Source organism: Rattus norvegicus, chromosome 13 (genome assembly GCF_021556685.1).
Source record: "Rattus norvegicus strain SHRSP/BbbUtx chromosome 13, alternate assembly SHRSP_T2T, whole genome shotgun sequence".
Classification (NCBI taxonomy): domain Eukaryota; kingdom Metazoa; phylum Chordata; class Mammalia; order Rodentia; family Muridae; genus Rattus; species Rattus norvegicus.
The window spans coordinates 104,597,987-104,617,500 of record NC_141546.1 but is presented as its reverse complement, the minus strand read 5'-3'; the positions used below and the strand labels follow the sequence as shown (position 1 = coordinate 104,617,500).

Here is a 19,514-nt window from a genome sequence, read left to right as displayed (position 1 = left end):
AAAATGGTCTTGAGATGCTTCTCACTTGCTGGAGACGACTGAGCACAAAAAGAAGTCGAGTCCCAGGTGCCAAGAGCAAGGTTTTTTGCATATTTTCATCTATTTCAAAAGCTCTGGGCACCATGGTGTATTTTAGGCAAGTAGGAGTTGCCAGAAAATAAAAGTCGTTACAGGCGAAAGATTCTGTGGTAAATACAGCACAAAGGTCCTGTTGTAGAGAGGAGTGACCACCCGGTGACTTTGGGGGCTTTTGTAAGAATGACATAGATGGGGTTGGGGATTTAGCTCAGTGGTAGAGCACTTGCCTAGGAAGCGCAAGGCCCTGGGTTCGGTCCCCAGATCCGGAAAAAAAAAAAAAAAAAAAAAGAATGACATAGATGAGTGTCTGGACCAACAAGGTCCATCCTGACCCTTGCTGTCATCCTTAGGGTCACCTCCATCATCACCTGTCCTGGGTAAGGTCATGGATTTGGAAGACGGATAGAGACAGGAGGGGAGAGAGACACAGGTTCAGGCCAACAGCTCTGCTTCCTTAAGGGCTTCCGTGCAAAGCCTCCGATGTAATTTGTTAGCCCACCCAACCCTGCAGCTCAGAAATTGGGTTTCTATTTGATCAGTTTGGTCGGGCCACTGAAGCTTCATGTGTCAACAGCAGCCCTGACTTATCAACATCAGCCCTGTGAGGGCCCAGCCCGCTGCTCAGCCTCTGCCAAGAAGTCAGGCCCCACTTGATGATGTCAGTCTGGGTCTGAGACGGGCTGATAGCCGTCTCCTAGGCAGCTCAGTCATTCTCTGGAGATGGTGGCTTCGGTGGCTAGAGAGACAAAGTTCAGCTGGGGTTTTGAAAAAGCACTCTTAGTTTAGTGCACTTGTTTTTATTTTACCTTTTCATAGGCAAGCAGAAATTATTTCAGTGTGTGTGTGTGTGTGTGTGTGTGTGTGTGTGTGTGTGTGTGTGTGTGTGTGTACTGTGCATGTGAGGATCATTCCTGAAGCCAGAAGAGGCTGGTGGGTCTCCTGGAACTGGAGTTACAGTCAGTTGTGAGGTACCTGGTATGGTACTGAGACTCTTACTAGGGTCCTCTGGACGAGTAGTTAGTGTTCCTAACCCCTGAGCCATCTTGCTAGCACCAAGCACCTCAGGAATTGTATTTGTGTGGTAAACCTTAAAACGGGGAAATGCTTTGAGAATGCCTTTAGCGAAGGCTTAGACTGTTCAAGAGACGAGGCAAGAAGCATTCAGCTTCTCTACTGCGTCTTCTTACACAGCATGCGAGTGGTACTGTTCCGGCTGGACAGTGTGGCCCAGCGTGTGCCATGCTAGCCTGACAATCTGAGCTTGATCTCTGACACCCAACTAAAGCACAGATATAGTGGTTCAGGTGTGTAATCCCAGCTATTCCCATGGTCTGATGGGAGCAGAGACAGAAGAATCAGCTGGGAGATTATAAGCCCATTAGCTTGGAGCTGAGCAGCAACAAGAGAAAACTTGCTTCAACAGGGCGCAAGGTTATAACTGAGTCCCGAAAGTCATCGTCTGACCTCTACATGCACACTGTGGAGCACATGCATATGCACGCAAACAAATTAAAAACAAATTTTTTTCTAAGGGATTTCCACATTGTCTTGTCTTTTGTACAACAAACAGCAGATCACCACATTCCTACCAGAGAAGCAGCCAGGTCCACAGCCACCCGCCTCAGCCCTCTGTCCCTCCCTCTCACCAGCTTCAATGGTTCACTCTACCCCACACTGCTCTGCAGCAGAGGAGGACTGAGCAGAGCGTACTTGGTGCCCGCCTGGCAAGCTACGTTCACCTCTGAGCATCTTCTCAGAACCTAATTTGCTCTACTAGGAAGAAATGGCCGCCATGTCTTGACGTCCTCCAGGTTCAGAATCATCTGTGATCAGACAGATGTGTTTTCCATGTCTCTCTTAAAGACTTGAACAATGCAAGGAGTTCCTCAAGAACATGGGCGTCTAACCTGTACACCTCGAGCATCTCTAGTCCCCAAATCCACAGTGTGAAGTGCTCCAAATGCTGGAACTTCCTCAGAACCAAGAGTGTGGTCAGGGTGGAAAACTCCACTTATGACGTCATGGGGTAAGTCTCAGTCAGCAACACAGGTGTGCTACAAATACCAGAAAATTACCGTCCACTCCTGTATGTAAGGTGCATATGAAACGAGCGCACTTTGCATTTATATTTGGGTTCTGTTCTCAAGACATCACATATCTGCAAATATTCCAAACGCTGAAAAACAAAAAGTCTGAAATCCAAAAACACTGTAGTTCCCAAGCATGTCAGATGAGGCATGGTCACCACGGGCTCCCTCCTCCATCCCTCGTGCTGAGTGTGCCTGGCACCTCTTTGTGGCCTGAGTTCAGGGAATGGAGTGTGTGAGCACCCTGCTTGGGCTGCCCATGAAGGTGGGGAGGGGGAGGAAACTTACTGGGGTGCTCTTTTAGCAAACCCTTGATCCAAAACAGTGTTCTCCAGTGTCTCGGCGGCCCTGGCCATTGCTTGATGGAACCTCTCTCCTCTTACAGACACTCTGAGTACATATGGAATCATTTTTCTTTTCCAAACGTGGATACTGAGCTCTGGAGAGAAGTAAGTTCAGCCTGGTCCTACAGCTATTGGGGTAGAGCAGGACCTATTCTATATAGCCCAGGTTGGGCTTCTTTCTGTTCAGTCAGGCACTCCCCACATTGCCCATCTGTCACCCCCTCATATCCTCTGCCTCAGTAGTTGTCATTCTTCAAAAACACAGTCAAGGAACGAACCAGAAGAAAGCAGAAGGCCAAGCCTCCAGCCCCTGTAAATCACACCTGCTGTGGGCCACAGTGACTGGGGCCATGATTCCGTGATTCGTGCCAGAGAGATCACCTGCCCGCTGATTTTCTTCTTAATTGAACCCCCGTCCCTCCTCTATCTACAACGTGAACAGAGCTGTCAGCAGAGACATCAGAAAGCCTTTTAGTGCAGTGCATGGAGCCAAGCTGCCCTAGCTCTTCTTCCTAACATGTCCACCCAGGCATGGCCAGGCAGCCTCCTCTTAGTTGACACCATCTGCTCACCTCTCACCTTTACACATTTGTTCTCAAGCCCCCATCCAGGTCCCCTCTGCCAACACTGTCTCTTGCCAGCTGAAGAGGAATTGAAAGTGAGGAAGGGAGAGAGGCCGTTTAGATGAGCTGATCTGTCCCTTCGAGGAAACTTGCTTAGGTGTCCCTTGCCTCCCGAACCCATGGGCTCATCTTCTTTCCTCCTTCTCCCTGTTCTGTTTAGTGTGACCTTGGTCACTGATGACAACGCTTCTTTTCTTGCCAAACCAATCAATAAGCTAAACAGACAGAAGATGGTTATTTAGAATATGGGCAGCCAAACTCAAACACAGATAGGTTATCAGCCCAGCCCAGAGCAGACTTCTGAGCAAATATTTCATTAGCAAAATTTTCATGGCAACTTGCATGTTAAAAAAACAGAAAGAGAGGGGGGGTGGAAAAACCAACCCAGTAGATGGGAGAGAAAGGACTGGCTGCAATTCTCAAGCTGGAGGTCCTAGGTGATATCCTTTCTGGCAGGGTAAGCCAAGAGAAGACCCCCAGGGAGGGGAGAACCGGCCTCTAACATTTCTGATTCCAAGTACACTTCCCCTCACTCTCTGGCCTGTGTATTCAACTGCAGCATCTCGGGGGAGCTGGGCAGGCTAACCAACCAGGTGTAGCCCCACTAGGTAGCCAGTGACTGGTGTGTGGAGCTGAGCTGGTCTCCTGCAATGGGGCTTAAGAGGAGACAGACCCCAGAAATCCCATGGGGGAGAGAAAGGGCAGCCTGCATCCTAATATCACTGACCGGACATACTCTCAGCCTCTTTAAGTACATTACATTATGTAGGACCAGACCTAAAACTGGCACACACCAGATCCCGCACCATCAGTGAGATTTCTGGTTGTTGAATATCATGTTTTGCTCATAATAACCCTAACCATGACACATTTTGATTCTCAGATAGCAAGCACCAGATTTAGAGAAGTTGAGAACCTTATCCAAGCTTGCACTGGTAGGGAAGCTGATGAGGGAGACCCAGGACTCAGCTGTCCTGTCCTGAAGGTGGGGGACTTTCTGCTCCTTGGTCCTGCTTCTCTGATGACTTTCCTTATCCTTTAATAAACCTTTCAGGCTTTGAGATTAAGGACATTCTGTTCTTTCAACCAAATGCCCAGGGAAGGAAACAGCAAATGCATTGCTTTGTTGGCTGCCTTTGGGCCTCACACCTTCCCACTGTGGATTGGGCAGGACCTTCTGGAACTCTCCACAAGTGTTTGGAGTCTTACACATGCCTGCACTTCTTAGAGAAGCCTCTAGATTCTCCCTGTGCTACCTCATATTTGTCCTTCCCTTTCAAATGCTGGGGATGAAATTTAAGGCCTTGTGTATATGCTAAGAATGTGTGTGTGTGTTTGTGTGTGTGTGTGTGTGTGTATGTGTGTGTGCATGATATATATATATATATATGTGTATATATATATGTTTTGTCTTTATATATAGTGTATATGTGTTAGTTTGAGGACAGAGTCTCTCTAAGCTGCCCAAGTTGGCCTATAACTTATTATGCAGCCTCAAACTCACGGTAACCCTCTTTCTGTATCATACTCCCAAGTAGCTGGACTTACAGACATGTGGGGCCATACCTGGTTACCATTTATTCTTATTGCAATCTATTATTCCTCTAGAGTAATTATGATAATTATTCAATTTTAATTTATGCTAAGCGTTGGCATAAATTAGCACTCATGCTAATTTTATATTCCCGACTTATAAACATTGATGCTAATTAAATATTTTGTGTGTAATTTGTTGACAATGTCTGATAGATGGATCAATAATGGACAATCCTAACAGCTCTCCTCTGGCCACTACGGCTGTATCTGTGGGCCTTCCAAGTCACCTCCTTCAGTCTGCTCAAGTAAGGGGTAATAGCTAGTGTTCCCACTTCGCAGGTAAAGAGACTAGGCACTATGGATGTCTGGAATGTAGCATTTATCCGTCAGTTTGCCCAGGAGGAATGACTAACAAATGAGGTGTCTTCAGGGAGCCCCCATCGGGGTGCCAGCACATTATACAACTGTGTATTCTGTAACATGTGGTGCACCCCACGATTTCAGAACCCATGTAGTTAAAAACTACGGGCAGTTTTAATCTTCTGTTGTTGCTTCTGAGCTCACACTCGCTTAGTGTAAGTAAATTCACAAGCGGGCGGGCTCGATGGCTAAGCAGGTAACGGTACGTGTTACACAGCCACGTGGACCTGAGGTTGACCCCCAGAAGAACCCGTGAGAAGGTGAGAGGAGAGAATCCACTCCACAGAGCTGTCCTTCTCCCAATCATATCACACAGAAAATGAATGAGTACACTTGTAAATAATAAATGTGTCACAGTCATGTGTTGGCGTTTTCCTCCTCTGTTCACTCCTTATTTGGTTCTCCAGGTACAGTCTCGAGAGAGGTCCCTGTACGTAGGGTCATAGGGTAGCATCTGATATCCCCTGGTTATACACTCTGAGGGGCAGGAACCCCAGGGTTTTTAATTCTTTTTCTTATTTATTTATTTTAATTGATTGATTAATTAATTAATTAATCTTTGTTGGAACCGTGGCTTTCTCTCATACTGGACAAAACCGAATCACAATCATGGTTTCCATTTATTTTCAGGCTTGGCTTCCTTAGGCTGGTGATAAGTTATACTCTGCATTTTTGAAACATTCTGTTGCGTGGTGTTTGTTTGTTCATTTGTGGTTGGTTGGTTGTTATTTTTTGGTCAAATTTAAATCACAGAATGGGTGTCCAGAACCCTTAAGTACCTTCTCTTGCAGAAAACTAATGTCCCAGCACAGGCAGTGTCTCAATGTCACACCCCAGAGGCCATGACTTTATTGCCAACTAATTCCAAAGTGAGGAAGAATATAGTTACAGGTGGGTAAACCGAGGTACATCCAGTTCCCGACCACAGGCTACCTGCGACTCTTGACTGAGGGCTTTCTTCATGAGGCCAAGCTGACTCTAAGGTTAAGCCTCTGACAGCTCCAGCTATTTTTTCCTTCTCACGTCACTCACAGACATATTTCTGTCCCTGTCAGACCTCCTGCCCTGTTCCCATTTAGCCAGGGAAAGGGAGAGCGACTTTTGATCATCCCGTGAAAGTCTGATGTCCAGTCCTTTCTTTAAGACAGATGTTTGAGCCTCTGGGCACTCGACTTGTCAAATAGCTTTTCCAATAACAGGGCAACAGGGAGCACAGAGTTCAGAAAGGATACACTATGTTCATGCCCAGTGTGGCCTTCCAGTGAAGGAGCTGACCTTGAATCCTCCCACCTTTTTACTAAAATGAAATAAAAATCCAAATCCAGCCTTAAGTACTGGGAGTATTTACTATTTTCATCCAAGCATTGTGGCAAGGGTGGGCGGGTTGTGGGACCGTCTCAGAGCTCTGCAGATTGGATGTTACCCCCTCACCCAGATGTTTGTGGAGAGGCTCTGGGTGGCATGAGGGGATTAAAGATTTATGTGTAATATTTCTGATGACCACGGGTCTTGCAAACGTGTTCGTCTTTGATGCTGTCTCAGAGTAAAGTCATTTTTATTTCCTTAAATGGCAGCCCCGCCCCTCCAAATTAGCCAGCATGAATCCAGACCTGCCAATGTCGTGACTGCAAGAGCAGGGTTCTTAGAAGCAGAGGTGCGTTCATGGTGGTATACATCTGCTCTGTGGAAAGCTGGTTTTTGTTTAGAGGAAGTTACAGGTGAGCCCCTCAAAGGGTTGCTTCTCATGGGGCAAAATCTCCAACTGTCCACATGTTCCAGTTTGGCTGGGCTGGGTGATTTGCCTTCCAAGCCCCCAGGAGGTGTTGAGGTATCCCTGAAATCTAGGTCTGATCACTTGCTCTAACAGCCGCTGAGACAGTTCCCCCGAGTGCACTGGGGTGTGGAATCCTGACCTTGAAGCATACTATTACGTGACAGAGCTTCTCTTACCCATTGCCCCCTTACCTGTGAGGAAGATCTGAGGCTTGCTGGATTGTGTGAGTTGGCCAAGTATTATGTGCCAGAGAAGCTACACATCACATACTAGTGGCAGAGAGAAATCTAAAACTAGGTCACCTCATGGTTGGTTACAAGTTGTATTTATAACCGAGAAGAAAGGGTCTCCAAGATCATACGCTTTTTCTGGTCGAAAACCCCCACTTCAGAGGGATTGCTCTGAAACATTTCTTAGTTATTACACTCAAGATTAAAAAAAATACCAACATTTCTATGGAAACTGAGGTTTTGATACAAAATAATATAGCTGGTCAGAACCTCGAGATCCTAGTTCCACATTAGACCTGGGTGTGTGTTTCTAGGGCGCAGAAGCCTCTGCACCTCTGGTGGTTGTAGGGAAACTAGACACGACCCTCCGTCCTGTAAACCAGTGGTTCTCAACCTTCCCAATGCGTGACCCTTTAATAAGTTCCTCATATAGTGGTGACCCCCACCATAAATGTTTTCACTGTTACTTCATAACTGTAATTTTTCTATGGTTATAAATTGTAAATGTCTAAAATGCAGGCTATCTGATATGCTACCCCTGTGATGGTGTTATTTGACCTTCACAGGGTCACAACCCACAGGTTGAGAGCCACTGCTCTAAACCCTTTAATTCACTGTTTGGTTTTTAAGTCCAATTATAGAGTCTAATATTTTGGGGGTTTTTTTTGTTGTTGTTGTTTAAGGTTTGGAGACTTGGGCCTGGTGAGATGGCTCGGTAGTTAAAAGTACGAACTGCTCTTCCATAAGACTCTACTTAGATTCCCAGCACCCATGTTAGATGACTCACCACTGCCTATAACTCCAGTTCCAAGGGATCCAATACCTCTGGCCTCCATGGCCCTGTGTGCTCATACATACAAGCACACACCCAGACACAGGCACATACACATGATTAAAAGCACATCTTAAAAACCCTTTTAAATTTATAAACTACAAATGCTGACTCTCTTTGTGTAAACTATTAACCTAATAATCCTCTGTGAGTGTCATTGTTTAGTCATCCCCAAACCTGACTTTGGGTCCTTTCTTCCAGTGAAGCAGAGGGACTCAAAGTGACAGGTTCAAGGTCACAGAGTGACACGTGGCTCTCTCCCACTGTCCCGCAATGTTCCCCAGCCATCTGCACACCCAAGTGAATGGTGGCAGGACCCTAAATCACCCTTGGAAGACTAGAGAGGCACCTTGCTTAGTGACAGCATGATTGCCCCAGAGCAGAAGGAAGGGGGAAGAAACAGACCCTCTAAAGTAGATGAAAAGAACGAGGTGGGACGGGGGTGAGGGGGGCTGTGGATGGGACAGGGGTGACTGTGGATAGTCCAGGTGTCCCGATGATAACAGCAGCAGAGAGAATATTGTCACAGTGAACCATTTGGGGTCCCAGGCAAGGGCCTTCATGATGAGCTTCCCTTTTACAGATGTGAACACCAAGGAGCAGCCTGGGGAGAAGGGAGAAGAACATGGCCAGGGTGAGGCTCAGTGGCCCCGACTCTGGGGCCAGGTCCATTCTGACAGCATGGACTCAGCAGAGCTGGGGAGAGCCCAGCCGAGAGGAGCTGTTTTCTGCGTTTGCCTTGTGTTTCCTGCAGCATATGGTCAGATAAGACACTGGAAGAGAGGTTCCTTCCCGCCACTCACAAGGGTCACTTCCTCCTCGGCAAGGCTTTCTGGGGAGAGGTCATCACTCGCTTCTCTGGGCCTGAGTGAAGAATCAAAGCCGCATTCGTTGTCACTCCTCCATGGCGTGAAGACACAGTGAGCGTCTGGAGAGCATTAGAGGAGCCAGGAGGAGCCTCTCAGGCTGAAGTCAGGGAAGAAATGAAGACCATGGGTGGAAATGAAAAGTATTCAAACCATAAATTAACATAAACCCTGGGGTCATCCGGCATACATCCCTGGCAATGAGGGAATTCACAATGCAGAGGGACACGTGTATCAGGCATTAAGCACCAGGCACAGCTGGGAGATTACAGGACAAAGTATGGAGAGCGTAAAAGAGATAAGGGAGGCGAAGTTGGGAAAATAAAGAGGAGTCTGGAGCCGAGGTTCAGATAACTTCAGGGAATTCTCAAGTGTGCAGGTACCATGGGTCACTGAAGGAGACGCTCGGATGACTAAGACGAGAGAAAGGTAATTTGTTGAAAAATGAGGTGGAGGTGGTGAAAAAAAATGTACAATTTGTATGTGTGCTGGAACTGTCAGGAAGATAGCAAGGTAGGCAATGACAAATGTCAGAAACGGACTTACTTTTCCTAGGGGAAGCCAAGGAAATGCGGAAGGTCAAGGAGGCCAACAGGATAGCGCCATCCCGAGAGACTCGGGGATGAAAATATCAGAGAACAAAATATCAGAGAACTTGGTTCAAAGGTACAACATTGCAAACAACACCTGGATTGCTGCAAATTTAGGGCAGGAGAATGTGAACAGAGAAGGTCTGGTTGGGGTGGGTGGGGATGGATGCCAGGACGGCCGTCACCGCTGTCTCCAGGGGTTGCGGCTTCCTTCTCGGCTGTTCTCTTCTTCCTACCTATTTCCTTTGCCCACTTTATCTATCAGAAGGCTGCCGATGTGCAGGCGCTCTGCGGCTTTGGGAGGCCTACAGAGGACTGGGAACTCAAATTTACTCGAAGTCATCCTGAAAATGCAACAATCAAGCCCCCACCTTTGGGAAGGAAGCGACGGTAGTGCTTACGGGAGTGGTCGACGTTTTGTCTTTAGAAGGCTGCATAGGAGCCAGCCTCTTAAACCAGTGGCCCAGCTTGGTTAGGAAGTGGTTCTGGGGGTCCCTTCTATCGCATGAGGTGAGGCTGGGGATGACCAGGTTGCTGATTCTGAAGGTGTGCTCTATGGGGCTCCTTGGAGTCAGGGGCCAGCTCTTTCCCACAGATTGAGAGATGCCACATGTGTGGGCACTGAAGGCAGCTGAGGTGGCAGAGGAAGGGCAAGGTGGATGATGAGACACAGTGACAAATTAGCTAACGAGGCTGGGGACAAATTCTTCGTGGTCACAGGCTGCTGACTTGAGGAGGATGAATCCGGTACAGGGCAGATAAAGTTTCAGTGTCTTTCTCATCAGGTTATGGTGCAATAAAAGAGTCAAACATTATTCTGGATTGCACATTCAGGGGTGGAGGCATGACGTCAGGTGACTAGCTGAGATCTCTGACAGGGAACTGAGGGGCGTTGGCGAAGGCAACAGGGAAGCAGCCCTAGGATTTCCCTTCTTCTAATCTGCTGTCTCCCTCCTCACTCTTGCCACTGCCTTAAAGTCGACTCATGGTCCTGGCCACCCTATACATTAGAGAGCATATATCTATAGTCAAAGCTGGGGTGTGTGTGTGTGTGTGTGTGTGTGTGTGTGTGTGTGTGCTATATGTATGGTGAATATGAGGTATAGGGTATGTGTCATGTATGTGGTATATATGTATATATGTGTATATATATGTATATATATATGGTGTGCACGTTGTGTATTGTGTGTGTGGTATGTGTGATATGTGTGTAGTGTGTGTGGATGTGTATTGTGCATGGTGTGTGTGTATGGGTGTGTGATAACTGTGTGGTTTGATGTGTGTATATGGGATGGTGTGAGTATGTGTGATGTGTGTATGGTATGGTTTGGTATGTGTGTGGTATGCTGTGTTGTGATGTGCATGTGTGTATTTGTGTGGTGTGTATATGTGATATGTGTATGGTGTGGTATGGTGTGATGTGTGTACGTGGTATGGTGTGATGTGTGTTTGTGTGATGTGTGTACGTGGTATGGTGTGTATGTGTGTGTGAGAAAGAGAGAGATGCATGTGATGTGTGTGTTTGTATGTGCATATGTGTGTATGTGTGCATGTGTGTATGTGTGTGTGCGTGTGTATGCATATGTGCATATGTGCAGATGTGTGTATGCATATGTGTGTGTGCGCGTGTGTATGCATATGTGCATATGTGCGGATGTGTGTATGCATATGTGTGTGCGCGTGTGTATGCATATGTGCATATGTGCGGATGTGTGTATGCATATGTGTGTGCGCGTGTGTATGCATATGTGCATATGTGCGGATGTGTGTATGCCTATGTGTGTGTGCGTGTGTATGCATATGTGCATATGTGCGGATGTGTGTATGCCTATGTGTGTATGTGTGTGTATGGGTATGTGCATATGTGCGGGCGTGTGTATGCCTATGTGTGTATGTGTGTGTATGGGTATGTGCATATGTGCGGATGTGTGTATGCATATGTGTGTATGTGTGTGTATGGGTATGTGCATATGTGCGGATGTGTGTATGCATGTGTATGCATATGTGCATATGTGAGGATGTGTGTATGCATATGTGTGTATGGGTATGTGCATATGTGTGGATGTAGGTATGGTAGTCAGAGATTGATATCGGATATCTTCCTCTATTTCTCTCAGTCTTATTCTTTGGCAGGGCCTCTCACCGGACCACCAAACCCGGTGCTTGTTAATCCGGCAGGACGGGCTGGCCAGCAATGCTCAGGGATCTGCCTGTCTCTGCTTCCCCAGTGCGAGGGATACAGGTGCCTGCCACCACACTTGGCTTTTCTTAGGGATGCTGGGAATCCAAACCCACTCCTCATGCTTGTGCTACAAGCACGTCACTGACTGAGCCACCTTCCCAGCCCCTCGGCTGGCTTTTTATGGAGAGGAAGGCAGAGCTAGGGTGAACTTGGGGTAGCCGTTCATGTTCTTTGAAACTAAGCCCTGTGGTTTGGTAGGCTAAGTTAGGAACCAGACATCCCTTGCTGTCTGACAGTCCATCCTCCAGAAACCTTCCCAGTGAAGAAGGCAGAGATCCAAGCTATCCATCTCTTCTTGCCCTGTCTTCTGTAACTCTGGGTTCCAAGGCATATTCTCTTGGGAAGAGAAGCACAGCCACATGCTACGCTGCATCGTCACTGACCAAAAAGAAAGTTGCTGTGACCTTTGAACTCAAATACAAACAAATGACTTTGTCCTTTTCAGTATTTTTCTATTTAGAAGCTCTGAATTCATCTTTGACGTAAGTGTTCAAGTTCCAATTTGTAATAGTGCAGGTCATTTAACATTTATTCCACCAGTTATAAATAGAGATGCATGCCTATGCTCCTGTAAATGCAGATCGCTCCCAAAGTCAGCCAAAAAGGAACACCTTTGGATCCGTAAAGTATTAAAGACACATGATAGGAATGGGGAAGTAATTTATCCTCCTCAGACAAGCTATCTCCTTCACCCCAAGTTCCCACCTGATAACGCCTCCCCCGTCCAGCCTTTATCTCACTTCTTTAAGGTCAGGCTGCAGAGGAATCCAGACACCAGGAAAGTTTCTCATGGGAAATCTGCTGTCTGCCCTCCACAGGGGGTGAGTCTTGGCCTTCAGAACAAGCTATCACAGTTGCAGCGATCTTTGGTGTTCTCTGAGCTATCTGAGGTCACAGGTTCAATGTTACCTTTGGGCTCCTACATGTAGGTGGCTACAGCGAGCCTCTGGAGCCGTCTTCTCTTCAGGAAGTGAGTTCATTTTGAAATGGATACCCATGTGCAGGGTGGGGGCTCAGGCAGTTAACTCATTTGTAGTGATAGGGAAGAGGGATGAGAGGTTCTGAATTAACTGCAATTATCCTTAGAGAATGTAAACAATGTGAGCTTCCATGTGCAGAAGTGGGAGGGAGCGTCATGAGTTCACGTGGTCCCTTCCCCAAGGTCTGCACAGGGCAGTGCAATATGGTTCCAGCTCCAAAATTTCCATTTAGAGGAACAAGGTCATTTAGAAGGAACAGTGGCATTGGGCTGGAGAGAGGACTCACTGTTTAGGGTCACTGGTTGCTTGTGCAGAAGACCAGCGCTTGGTTCCCAGCACCCACATGGCAGCTTGCCTCGTCTCTAATTCCAGTTCCAAAAGATCCAATACCACACACGGTATTGGGCATGCATATGGTACACATGCTCACATAAGGCACTCAGACGTACAATAAAATAAATCAATCTAAAACAAAACAAAACACAACAACAACAACAACAACAACAAAATCAAGGCAAAAAGGGAAAGAAAGTAAAGAGAAAGTATTAATGTGCTGGGCGCTCGCTGTGCAGAATCAGCAGGTGCTCACCCACTGTGTGCAGTGTCAGGGGGCTGAACAGTGTTAGACCCTGGGGATCCAGCTGTCCCTGCGTCCCCAGTGCTGGGGTTACAGGTGCATGCCATTTTGCTTGTCTTCATGCTTGTTGGAAAGCACTTTAACAACCAAATCATCTCCTTGGCCCCTGACCTCTGGCTCCTGACCCCTGGCCCCTGACCCTGGATCCGTAGAAAAAGAGTCATGGCTGAAAATATGAGGCTCCCAAACGGCAAACTGCAGAGCGGCAACTTCCTTTTCCCGGTGCGCACAGTAGGGTGGGGGGATTGGTGCTGCTGCACCAATAGTTGAGGATTGGTGAAACCTGCTTCTGTTACAACCTTGGGTCATAGTTGCTGTTCATAGATCCACCCAGCCTCTGAGTCCTGCAGCTAGACTGCAGAGCCATCTTTCTGTCAGAGACTACCCAAAAGCCGTGGGGCTCCTTCCACATTCCAACCCTGAAAGCAGAGGTCTCGCCTCCCCGACTGTGTATTTAAGTTTGAAACTGCATCTGTCTGGAAGGAAATGTTCGTGTGGATGAGGCTGAAGTCTCTGACTGTTGGCCAACTTTATTCTTGCTTTCAGGTCCCTGGCCTCAGCTGCATTTCCCCACACCCCTCTTCTTTCGGACATGTTGTTGAACTTTCAAATAAGTCGATTACCACACCTCCCCGGAAACCTTGGTTTTGCCACTTCTAAAGCTTGCCCCAAGAAAGGGAGACTAGCAAACGTCATTCCTTTGCTCATGTCATGGTTGAACAATAAATATAGGGGCAAGCCCTGGAAACTCTGGAGAAAGAAATCACTCAGCTGTCCCTCGTGGGTCTCACCTGATCACAGCATCAGATGCAGAGCATCACAGATGCAGAGAGAGGGACCTTCTCTCTAGGGACCCACTCCCGTGCCTCTCTCCACAGCACAGGGAAGCTTTGCTTCTGAGGGTGGCCAGGTGAGTGGCTGCTGTTCCGCACCTTTATGAAGACACAGTGGCTGTAACTCTGACTGCAGGAGCTTACTGAGACGATAAGCATCTCGCTGCTGCAGGAGCCGGCTGCTTGCTAGTTTCCCTCACTTCGTGTCCCCCTCGACTTACTCCTCCTGCTTTTGTGTGCTTGGTGATCGTGGAAGTTGGCGCTCGTTTACAGAAACGCCCCTTGGGGACTTCAGATGCCGCAACGGCATAAAACATATATTGGCTACAGAACGGAGAGGAGAGCCCTTCATTCAGTACACTTGGATGGGTAAACGCTAACATGTATCAGATGCCTTAAACCATGTTTGCACTCAGTCCCAGGGATGCAAAACGTTGTGTGTGCTGGGACGCTGTGCGAGGATGCGGCTTCAAGGATGCTATGCTCTGTAGCTATGCTGTCTGTGTGTTCAGCTGAGAAATTGTCTAGACGTTCAATAATGGATGGGTCGAATAAATGAAGGTGTATGTATATATATATATATATTATCTAATTCACACACACACTGCACACACACACTGCACACACACACACTGCACACACACACACACTGCACGCGCGCGCGCGCGCGCACACACACACACACACACACACACACAGTATTACAAATTATAAGTTCAACTTTTTTTTAAAACCCCTTGATTTCTATATGAAGTCTGGAGATTTATATACCAAAATGAAGGACTCAACTATAGGACCCCCCAAATAATCCAAAATGATTACACTAAGAAAAAAGTATCTTTTTTTCTTTAAATGATAGAATGTATCGAGGGACCCATCTCCTGCGGCTGCAATCAGTCCTTGGAGCACAAGCGCTGTGGCCTCTCACCAAGAAGCCACCAGGACTTCTGAGCTCAGCTTCAGTTTTCCTAGTCCCCCGTCTCTGACACCCCACTGCCCCATCAACAGTTTCTGCAAATCTGATGGGACTGGCTCACACACCCTCCACTGCAGCAGCACCTGTGTGATTACCATCTTCCGCTGTGGGCTGTGAGCCGCTTGGGCCTTCCCTAGACCGAAGATGAACAAACGATTTGCTGCAGAAGGGGGCATAAAGATGTTTATTACAAGCTTACTGGAAGAAGGAAGGTAATGTGCAAATTTACAGAACGGTTTGAAGACGACGAGATTACTCGTGAGAGCACTGAAGGACTCATACAGAAGGCATGGGGAAGAGCTGTCCTTTCCAAACAGTGACTACATGATCAGATATGCAACCAGGGACATGGCACTTTTGTGTTCCAACTGGCATCCTTCTGTCCTCTGAGACCTCTGCACTGTGGCTGGAATCGTGTCATCAAAAGCAGAAGGATGCAGGTTCAGGGAGCAGGTGATCTGATTCTGCCACAGCAGGCAGTCTATGGGGAGGGAAACCACACAGCCCTCCTTGGCAGGTGACACAAGGGTCCAGAGTGCCTCTGCTGCTCTGCTTGGTCTTGTAGAAGTTAGAAGACCAAGGGAATGCCCCACCAAAGGGCTCAGACATATGCATATTGCCCCTTCTCCCCTCTCCACTGTGTTTGTGTATGTCTGTCTGTCTGTCTCTGTGTGTGTCTGTCTGTCTGTGTGCGCACACATGCGGGCGCTGTGGGTCTATTATGAGTTACTTCCCATCTTATGTGAAATTCTCTGCCTCTGTCTTTCTCTCAGTGTGTAAATCTGTTTATGCATATTTGTGTATACAGAAACATCTTGTGTGAGTCTCTTTGGCTGTCTCTCTTATGTGAACCTCTATGTCTCTTTGTTATATGGGACTGTGCATGTATATGTGTGTGTGAGCCTCCCTCTTACATTGTATAAGTATCCATCTACCTGCCCATCCATCCATCCATCCATCCACCCACCCACTCACCCGCCCAACCACCCAACCACCCATCCATCCATCCATCCATCCATCCATCTACCTATTTATCTATCTCTAATCTCAGGCATTGGAATTCTTGACTCCCGGTTGTTTGGCGATGTTTGGAGAGGCTTAGGAGAGATGGCTTCATTAGAGGAATTGGGAGCCAGCTATGAGAGATAAAAGACCTGAGTGGTTCCTAGTTCACCTCCTCTGCTTCATGCTTGAGTTCAAGATGTGAGGCCTCCACTTTTGCTTCAGCTGTTTTCCTATCGTTTGTCTGTCTAGTGCTTTTGCTCCACCCTCATGGACTCTAACTCTAGAACTATAAACCCAAATAAACACGTTCTTCTGTAGGTTGCCTTGGTCCTGGTATTTTATCACAGCAATAGAAAAGTAAATTGGCGTGTCACATGTGTGAATTTGTGTATCTCTCTGTGTGTACACATGTTCAACACATGTTCATCTCTTTCCATCTTTCGTGGGTCTTTCCTTTTCCATCTCGTGTGAACCTGTCTTTCTCTGTTTGTGAATCCGTGAACAGATCATGTACATGTACGTACATGTCTTTCTCTTCATCGGGTGTGTGTCAACCCCCATCCCACCTTTCCTCCAAAGGCATGTTGTTAACACATCTAGTCCTTGCCTTTACCAGGCAATGATCTAAGCTGGCCCATCTTCTCTTCCTGGAGAGAGGTTGTTTTTCTGCTGTGGTACTAGGCTCTGCTGAACCTCCACATTCACACCCAGCTCCTCTGTGAGCAGCCACACACATGAGAGATGCCCGGCTGAGATTCAAGGCACGGTGGGCAGCATCTGAGGGGCAGAGCAGAGGTGGGGGATCCTAGGGAGTGAGAGCTGTGGGCTCTGGCCTCATTAGCAACTGTGCTTCTGGGCAGGGACCCCCAAGCCACACAAGGAACATCTGAGGAGAAGGTCGGAGTGCTACATTCAGCAAAGGGGCCTTTTACAGAAGGCCATTGCCGTCGCATTCTGGCCTCTCTGCCTGCGCTCTATAAGAGCTGACAAAGAGGGCCGCACTGCTGAGTCTCGGACTGAATGTTTAATGTAATTAATGCATATTTCATAGAGCAGTAACTGCCAGTGCTTTGCTCTGCAGGCCTCCCTGGCTGAGTTATTTACACAGCCATTTTGAGCTCAGTCCCAGAATGAGCAAGCAACCACGTATCCATGGCGTCTGGTCTTTCCCCCACGCAGGTCAGGGCCCTGCAACTTCACAACGTCCCAGCGCAGCATATCACACCAGAGCTACTTGGTTGGATGTATCTTCCCTGGGAACCAACGGGAAAAGCCCCTCACTTTTGTCCCTCCCCCTCCCTGTTCGCCAGCTTCAAGAAAGTATTAAAAAGGTGCTTTTATGCTAACGTCGTCGCGCCCTGAAATGGAGTTTAGTGATATTTCATTTCGAGAATCCCTAAAAGTGAAACGAGGAACCGCGCCCCTACTTAGCAACTCCCTTTATCCATTGATCAGTCTGACAAGGCAGCTTTGCTCACAGGATGGCTGACATAAATCAGGGTCTCCCAGGCTCGGAATCAGGGGCCCCTCCGCTCACCTGCTCGGCATGGTGATGGCTTTGGCAGGTTTTCAGGTTTTTGTGAAACAGATCTCTGTACTGGGACAGCCAGGGTGCAACTGGGAGGGCAGGGTTCAGCACAGGGGATGGCAGCTTCTCATCTCCTTTGGCTTCTCCTGCGACAGGCACGGGTCCAGCCCTTTGAGGCTCAGTTGTAACCTCTCATCCACCACTAGGGAGTTTCAACTCTTTGTGTGAAAGCTGGGTTCCCCAAAAGGATTGTAGATCCGGAGATTCCGTTGGGTAAACAGGACCCTGTGTTTTCTGGACTTGGTCTAGGTGGAGATACTCGCGCTGGCTCTGTCTTTAACAGAGCCTTTCTCCAGTCCCGCTCTTCTTACCTCGGTCCCCCGTTCCAGCCACTTAATGAAAGAAAAATAAACGGATTTAGGAGAAGCCTCTCAAAGAGTTACTAACTTCCTTTTCGGTGTGAACATATTTTTACCAGTTCCGCTCTCTGTCTGGATTCGTGTCCGCCATGACTCCCTCCGGGGAGACACATTGACTTAAGAAGCTAACGTTATTTATTTTGGCTTCATGTATTTATAGCGTTGGAGATCAAATCCAGGAGCCTGTGAGCACAAAGGAAGCACACTGCCGTTGACCCATGTGCCCAGTCCTAAAGACGAGCAGTCACGTTTAGCCTTTTGCTGTTGCCACATAATGTCACCCTCAAATATGCTGAGCCACAATCATCACCATCTGGGGTACACGCAGCCCGTGGGCCCCAGTTGGATACACCTGGACAAAAGCGTTATTTTATCTGCCCATGTTACTTGATAGTGAGCGTGTAGCACTGATCGGATAAAATGTGATCTGATGAGAAGTGACTTCTTAGTGGCAGAGACTGAGCTCATCTCTGTCAGTGACTGGATTTTAAGTCCCATTTTGAGGAAAGGCAGAAGACTCAGGTCTCAGCTCCAAAATGTGGGTCCGGGTCAGATACTTGAGCTTGGGAGAAAATATCTAGTCCTCCTGGCCAGTGGGAAGTGTGCACCATCCAACTAACTCCATTTGTGGGTTTCCAGTCACTCACCTTCCGTAAGTCTTTCTGCCCTAACTGTGAACTCCCCCACAGTGCCTTTGTTAAGAATCATGTAAGGAAGGCCCCTGGCTTCTCACAGAGGCTGAGTGTGCCCAGGACCAGCTTAAGCAAGGCGGGGCTGAGGGCCGTTTGCTCATATTCATCCTGGACTCTCAGTGAGGGTGAAAAGGCATAAGACAGGTACTTCTCAAACCAAGAGGATTGGGCCAGATCACACAATGAGCAAAGTAGGTGTAAGGGCCAGAGAGTCGCTAGAGGGGAAGTTCATAGTGGCTTTTTTAATCTTTGCCTTGCCCTTTGATCCTGGGAGACACATGACAAAGGGGGAAGTCCTCCTGTCAGTCTCTATAGCCAGTTACTCATCCCGAAGAGACCAGAATAGGGAAGAACAGGGTACAAACTCTGGATTCCACCAAGGCATACTGAAGCCCGTCCTCTAACTCCCAAAGCTTCCGACGATGGGGGTGGGGATGGGGCTCACTTTCTCCTGATGCGTGGGGAAGGGGTGTGCTTTCTGTGCCTGTTTATAGCCATCTCTCATGGTTTCTTTGGGTGAGAGAAAAGGCCAAGGGCTGTAGGGTGACTTGACAAAGGACAGCCAGTTGTCACATTGTGCAAATTACTTTACTTTGCTTCAAGCTCAGATTGAAGGCTTCCTCATGCAGAAAGGACAGACCTGAGCAGACACAGAAATGCCTGGGGCGCTTACAAAATGGTGCAGATCCCCAGGTGCCAGCCTGGAAGAGGGTGACTCAGAGGGTCTAAGCGATACAAGCTCTCGGGTGAGTCTTGTGATCTACCAGGTGTGGGCCTGCTTTAGGGCATTTGCCCAGCTGCCCTCTTAGAGATTGGTTTGCT

The 19,514-nt window shown here is 47.8% G+C and overlaps 1 protein-coding gene across 8 annotated transcripts in view; it reads left to right on the top strand.

Moving 5' to 3' along the window:
- LOC134481608 (uncharacterized) overlaps positions 1 to 19,514 on the top strand; it is a 45,308-nt gene that overhangs the window by 7,386 nt on the left and 18,408 nt on the right. The window contains exons 2-6 of one of the 8 annotated variants that reach the window (XM_087582036.1): positions 1,942 to 2,104; positions 2,551 to 2,614; positions 5,880 to 5,979; positions 6,663 to 6,806; positions 8,508 to 9,128. The exons of 3 other annotated variants lie outside the window; for them this stretch is intronic. In XM_087582036.1, the coding sequence (XP_087438162.1) occupies positions 2,100 to 2,104; positions 2,551 to 2,614; positions 5,880 to 5,979; positions 6,663 to 6,806; positions 8,508 to 8,848 (654 nt within the window). In that variant the 5' untranslated portion in view covers positions 1,942 to 2,099 and the 3' untranslated portion in view covers positions 8,849 to 9,128. Of the gene's footprint in view, positions 1 to 1,648; positions 2,105 to 2,550; positions 2,615 to 2,774; positions 4,193 to 5,879; positions 5,980 to 6,662; positions 6,807 to 8,507; positions 10,195 to 19,295; positions 19,439 to 19,514 lie in introns of those variants that run through there. 4 more of the 8 variants (XR_015636384.1, XR_015636386.1, XR_015636389.1 and 1 more) reach the window with 4 other exon arrangements.